Source organism: Zingiber officinale, chromosome 6B, assembly GCF_018446385.1.
Source record: "Zingiber officinale cultivar Zhangliang chromosome 6B, Zo_v1.1, whole genome shotgun sequence".
Lineage (NCBI taxonomy): Eukaryota > Viridiplantae > Streptophyta > Magnoliopsida > Zingiberales > Zingiberaceae > Zingiber > Zingiber officinale.
In genome coordinates this window covers 78,376,621-78,383,819 of record NC_055996.1, presented here as the reverse complement: position 1 = coordinate 78,383,819, position 7,199 = coordinate 78,376,621, and the positions used below count along the sequence as shown (strand labels likewise).

The 7,199-nt window shown below is 39.3% G+C and overlaps 1 protein-coding gene across 1 annotated transcript; it reads right to left on the bottom strand.

The window, feature by feature from the left end:
• Nucleotides 1-312: 312 nt before the first annotated feature.
• On the bottom strand, nt 313-2,593 carry LOC121992788 (protein IQ-domain 26-like). The gene is made up of 3 exons (XM_042547353.1): nt 2,106-2,593; nt 1,219-1,413; nt 313-1,138 (listed from the first exon to the last, which is right to left on the bottom strand). Exons 1-3 carry the CDS (start codon nt 2,538-2,540, stop codon nt 509-511), a joined length of 1,260 nt encoding a protein of 419 aa, XP_042403287.1. The 5' UTR covers nt 2,541-2,593; the 3' UTR covers nt 313-508.
• Nucleotides 2,594-7,199: the final 4,606 nt, after the last annotated feature.

Sequence of the window (7,199 nt, the reverse complement as noted above, 5' to 3'; positions counted from 1 at the left end):
TTGAAATAATAGTTGTTATAGAATTTTTATTATTTATTTTACTTTTTAAAATATTATTTTAACTAAATTATCATTTAAAAAATAAAATTAAAACATATACAATCACTATTAAGTAGCTGAATAAAAGATATTTTGGACCACTCATGTTAAATGAGATATCCATTTAATTTTAATTGAAAACGAAATCCTTATCCGACAATTTTATAAATAATGGACGTACTTTTGATTTTTATCCAATAAACTATTTGTTCATCGTTAAAAGCTACATATGAGGATTTCACAGGAGGTAATGTTGTTTGCCAGAGGTTCAACTGATAGGAAGTGGCTTCACTCCTTTTCAGAAAAGGAGATCTGATTCTTGCATAATGAGATGAAATTTTTAAGCACTGTACATGAAAACATAGTAAGATTAACAGCAGATGAACACTTTTTGGGCACTCGTGATGGATTTTTAGGGATTTAGAGAGATCAGTAGGCAAGATCGCATTGCTTTGGGAGCTTGATTTGATCAACTCACAGTTGGCATTCCTGATCTATCCAACCTACCTGAACCAGGGTAAGCCTTGTTTGATAACTTGGCATGCAGAAACGACGACGACCTGTGCGCCAGCAGCCCCTCCGGACTCCGGCGGTCTGGCCTCTGCTTCGGCGCGCTGTGCGATCGCACCTTAGCCCTTGACGACTCGGTGTTCGCCATGTAGTTTGGGTATCCCGAGTAACCACCGAAAAAGCTTCCGGTGAACTCACTTTTGGACGGAGTGAAGGTGCCTCTGCTCGAGCTCCCGGGCCTCGACGAGGTAAGGTAGAAGTAAGGACTCTCGCCATAGCCACCCGACTCGAAGGGGGATCTCAGCTGGCCCAGAGATTGCTGCATTTCGACGATATGTTGGGCTGCCGTGGATTCGTCGGAGGGCGACTCCGGCAACGTAAGGAAGCTGTGGCTGTTGGGGTCCGAGGTCAGGGTGGAGCACGAGGAATGGTTGCGGGCATGGCGCCTCTTGCAGTGGAATTGCGGCTTCCCTTGGTCCACTTCCAAGATCTTGGCATTCTTCTCGTCGTCCAACCAGTTCGATCCACCAGAGTTGTTTACTCGATCCCCGATGGTCGAATAGGAAGTAGCTCGCCTCGATGAAGTCCTCTGCCGATGAGACGGAGCCCGATCTCAATCAATACGCACGAACAATTGTAAGCAGAGAGGGGCAGCTAGAGAGGTCTTACGACATGGCAGCTGGGGGCCTTCTCGAACCTGCAGCGCTCCGATCTGACGACGCGGCACGCCCGGGCCTTGGCTTGGACCCTCACCAGGGCCTGCATGCACCGCAGGGTCTCTGCCGCTTGCTTCCTGACGATATTGCCTCTGACCAACGCCTGTAGCTTCACGAGCCCTCTCAGTGCTTTCAACGCCCTCCTTGCCTTCCACAACACCCAACATACCGAGTTACAAACACAGTATTCATCTCGACAACTAGTTATGGAACGAGAAGAAACAAGATCGAGATTGCAGAGCAACTGTGTAGCTGATGGAAATTATGATCTCACACCCACCAGATTGTCCTAATTGTGGTCCAAGAGATCCAGTGTAGGGTAGCAATCGCTGCGGTACAATTGGACACGAGAAAGAAGAAATGCCAAAGAGGAGGAGGATACGTACAAAATATAGCATTAAAAAGAAAGAAGGTACAAGGCTGGGAACAGAGAGGGTAACAATGAAGGTCTTCGTCCGAGGGAGGAAGGGGGACAGCCGATAGCGACGGCAGAGGAGATGCGTCAAATTTGAGGTGACCGGATCCTATTCCGAATCACGCAAGCCAGGACACTCCGCCCGAGGGGACGGCCGACGCTTTGCCCACCGGATAAAGTGACTAAGTGGAAGACAACTACTCGGTTGAAAGACAAAGATATTACAGATTTCGTCTTTGCGAAGGAGGACCATGGATGGCTAAACCTCCCCCTTGTTCGAGATCCGATAGGAGTTAGGGATGAGCCAGAAACAAAAGAAGACTAATTTGTTCTAATTTTGAGTTCCAAAACTTCAATTTTTGACTGCGATTTCAAGATTTTCACTTGTCACCTGAATTGGGGGAAGACGAGGAAGTGAGACTCACCAAGTAACCACGGAAAGAGGCCTGGATCTTGACCGCCGCGATTATCTCCCTCTTACGGGCTGCGGCAGAGGAAGACACTACGGGGGCCCTTCCGGTGCTGGTCAGACGGACGACGGCCGCCGCAGCCTGCGCAGCAGCCACGGCAGCCTCCGCCACCGCGGCGGTGGCCGCCGCGACGGCAATCGCGCGCTGGCTCTGCTTCTCCCGGTCGTCCTCCCCGGCCGCCGACGAGGCGAAAGCCTCCTGGTACGACCCCTTCCGTTCCTCCACGGCCACCGCGGCTGCTGCCTGCTCTCCCCTCCACCGCCGCTGCTCCTTCTCCCGGAGCGGCATCCCGCAGCCCCAGCTCCGCTTCTCCTTTGTCCGCAAAGCCACGTCAGTAGCAGGCTTCTTCCCTCCGAAGAGACCGCGGAGCCACCGCGTGGCCCTCCCCATTGGCACGGGCACCCCACTCCACCGCCTGGCCTTCCCCACGTTAAATAGCTAGACCGTTTCCTTTTACTTATATAGTGATTTTTTTTAGTAAATAAAGATAAAGGTGCAAGAGCGGGAAACTAAATCCAAAATGGAGCAAGCCAACGACACTACACAATACAATTGAGAAAAAGTGGGAAAAGAAGAAAAAGGTGCCCAGAAAAAAGTCACTTGATCTTAGCATGGCGAAATGGGATGAGGACAAATTTAAAAAGCGTCTTAAATTTTACAAATTATTAAAACTTCAAAGAGAGTTTCTTTTTCTTAAAAAAAAAATCAAACGGATGCCATGTCCATCTCGTGATTTTATTATCAAAATATCTTTTAATCTAATATTATTAAAAAAACTATCGAATAATTTCTGCAATCTGACTTCTATGACATGTAAAAATTTAGTAGATACTCGATTGTGTTTAGGATGAATTTAAGATTTATAATTTATAAAGTATAGAAGTTATTTACTAATTATGATAATATATAAAAGTTATTAGATAGTTGGTAGGATTGTAAATAAGTCGAGTCGAGTCGAATTTTGGGGTGTTCAAGTTTGTTTAATAAGATAATCAATCCGAGTTGAGCCGAACTTAAAATGAACCAAGATTTTGAAATGAGTGTTCAAGTTTGACTTGATTTATTTTTTATGAATTTGAGCTTAGTTAAAGTTTGGCTTGAGCTTGGTTCGTTTAGATGTTATCAAGCTCTCAATTCAAGCTTGTTTGATTATTTGAAACTTTTAGTTGTTTGATTGGTTATTGAGTTTGACAATTTAAATTTATTTATTTATTTAGCATATTGAAAAGAGTTTTATTAATGAATATGGTTCATGTACATTGTTCATGAACTTTATTCACGAATATTATTCACAAGTGTTAACGAGCTAAACACATATGTGTTCAAGCTTGTTTATTAAGTTTAACGAGTTGTTCAAGTTTGTTTGTTTAATTAATCTTATGTATATTGAACGAACATAAACAAGCTCTTACTAAGTCGAACACCAAACTTGTTCACGAACGCTTGATTCATTTACAACCCTAATAGTTGGTACAACGTGTTTAGTGTGAGATTAACATTTATGATTTAGGATTTAGGATCTTTGAACATTATTATATTAAAATACTATTTATCAAATTAATTAAAATTATTTAAATTTTATTAAAATTGTTTTCAAACAGTTATAGAAATTATTATATATATCTGCTACAACTCTAAACCATAAATCTCAAACTCATCTTAAATATGTTGTAGTAACTACTAGACGACTTATACATGTTATAACAGTTATTCGATAGCTTTTACACAATATAAATCCTAAACTCACTTTAAACATATATTGTAGTAACTATTGGATAGCTTGTACAATGTGTAAAAATTACTCAGCAGCTGCTACATGTTGTATAAACTATCCAAAAACTTTCTACACATAGTAAAAACTGTTGGATCATGAAAGTCGATAGAGGGGGGGGTGAATATCGATTTAAAACTTTTATTGAGAGATTACGCGGTGAAAAATGTATAAGCGAAAAGAAAGAACAACGCTAACACAGTTCGATTTACTTGGTTCGGAGCCTGTATCGACTTCTACTCCAAGGCCCGCACACAAGGGTGCTTTCGAAGGGCAATTCACTAGCAATTCGTAAATTATTATAAACTAAGTACAATTGCTTTAAAATGACAGTATACCGATGAGAACAAGGAATTAAAAGAAGAGCGTGTAGTCGGAAGAGCGTCTCAGCGTCGCAGGAGCACAGGAGAGTAGTTCTTGAGTTGTTGTTTTGACTCCAGCCTTGACCCTCCTTATAAAGGAGGTTCGGGGCGCCTGGAACCTTCAGGGCGCCCTGGAGTGACGTAGCCGAGCCAACCAGCAAACTCCACGTGGCACAGCGACGTTGGGGATAACTTTTTGCCTTCGGGCGCCCGGGTACCTCCCGGGCGCCCGGACCTTAATTTCCAGCAACTTCCTTCCTGCAAGAAAACGTTAGTCCGAGGCAAATATATATCCTGCAAAATAGATTATTAGCACAGTTCATAGTTTAATAGAAAGAGTATTAATTAGATTCCGTCTCTCCGAGACTGGAATCTAGTCAGGATCTCGACTTAGAGTTCTGAGATTGTTCTAAGTTGGATCGGCGCCTAAGTTCCCTTCCCGGGAACACGTCCTCACAGGCACTCCCCTCTAGTGACTTACCTTTAGTTACCTGTCAGACGTCAGGTCAGCCCTTCGACCCGTCTGGACTTCGTGCCAGCTATCCGGTCAGCCCGCCGACCTAGCTGGACTTCATGCCAAAAGTCCGGTCAGCCCGTTGACCTGTTTGGACTTCGTGCTAGCTATGCGGTCGGCCCGTTGACCTATCTGGGATTCGTACCAGACATCCGGTCAGCCCGTCGACCTGTCTGGACTTCGCCTGCACACTCGGTCAGAGTGTTAGATCAACAACAAAACTAACTTAACTTATTTTGTCATTCATCAAAACCGGGATTAGACCGTTAGTGCTAACCGCACCAACAATTTCTCCCTTTTTGATGGAATAATAACTTAGTTAAGTTAGTGTAAAATGCAAGTAAAACAAGCATTTAGTAGGTTTTTAAGTTAGTTTTTATTTTCAATTTGTTTTAGCTAACTTAACCATCTAACCCTCCCCCTTTGGCATTCATCAAACATAAACATGCATCAAGTAATCATAAATACAAAAATATTACAAAAAGAATGCAAACACAAATCAGATTAACTCAGGGGAGTTAAATAATTAGAAATTTTACTTTAAAAAGTATCTCTTATCCTTTTCAAAATGGCTAAGTTATAAGAAAGATAACTTAGAAAGAGTAATTTTTTTAATAACTTTTCCAAAATAGCTAAGTTTTGAAAAATGACTAAGTTAGAAAGATAACTAATTTAGCAACATATCTTAGTAGTAAGTTTGCAGGTTAATTTTCAAAAGATAACTATTGCAAACATAAATTTATAAAAGTTAATTTTTCAAGTATAGGTTTGAACTTGAAACATTTTTCAAATATAAATTCTATAAAGATAATTTTACAAAAGTAAAATTTTCAAAAATCAGGTAAAATTCAATGTTCAAAATCTAATTTTTTAAAGTCAAGTTTATGGTTTTTATTTTCTTAAATTAATTTTTAATATTAAGTTTGAAAAATCATAAATCAAAACTAAGTTTGTAATATTCGATTTTCAAAACCAGTTTTCAAACTAAGTTTATAACATACAATTTTCAAAGGTTAGGTTTATAACATACTTTAGTTTTACAAAAGTTAGGTTTCATAAACACATTTCTAAAACATTTTTAGAAGAATATTTTCCAAAACCTAATTTCAAAAATATTTTTTAAAAAATGTGAAAATAATTATTGCTCCCCCTGAACCTGACATTATTAAATCTGTCTAACCAGTTAGCTACTTACTGACTATTCAAAAGATAGCAGCTTTCACTTGGTTAGTCAAGTTAAGTCTAAGCATCAGTTAGTGTTTGACTATACTGATTGACTTAATTTGATTAATATATATTTGGTATTTAACGCCTAGACTCATATTGATTTACTGACATAAACATCTTAAGTCCAAGCAATCTGCCTATGTATCTCACCCCTTTCTATGTTTGGCAATTACAAACAAAGGAGTCCTAGGGTGTTGGTGAGATGCTCAAGTACTAGCCTTAGGGGAACATGATTTCTACGGAATTGTTCTAGTCTAAGGCTAAAACTATTTTGAAATTCTAAGAATAGGAAATTTTGAAAAAAAAAAATAAAAATATTTTTCCTTAGAATTTGAAAATAACCAATTTTTTAATACAATTTTAAAATTCCTAATCTATTAGGCACATCCCTAATTTTCTACGTAGATTGCCAAATTCACTTTCAGGGAGGGGTTTAGTAAATATGTCAGCTAAATTAGACTTTGACTCAATGTACTTGAGTTCAATGTCTCCTTTAGTGACATGATCCCTAATAAAGTGATGCCTAATTTTAATGTGTTTGGTTCTGGAATGATGCACTGGATTTTTTGTTAAATTAATTGAACTCATATTGTCAATTAACACTTTTACATTTGTAAGGTTTAAGTTAAAATCTTTTAAAGTGTGCATCATCCATAATAATTGTGCAACGCATTCTCCTATGACTATATATTCTGACTCAGTTGTAGGTAGCGCAACACAGTGTTGCTTTCTACTAAACCAGCTAATAAATGATGGACCTAGTAGTTGACAATCACCACTTGTGCTTTTGCGGTCTAATTTGCACTCAGTATAATCTGAGTCAGAGTACCCTATTAATTCAAAATTATTAGTTTTAGGATACCAAATACCTACATTTATTGTTCCTTTAAGGTATCTAAAGATTCTTTTGACCTGAGTAAAATGTGATTCCTTAGCGCAAGTTTGGTATCTAGCACACATACTAACTGCAAATAAAATATCGGGTTGACTTGCAGTTAAGTACAATAGGCTACCTATGACACTCCTATAATATTTTAAGTCAACCGGTTTTCCATTTGGGTCATTATCTAGGATTGTATTCACGGCCATAAGCATTTTTATTTCTTTAGTATTTTCCATTCCAAATTTTTAAGTAATTCTTTAATGTATTTTTGTTGATAAATATAGTTTCCTTC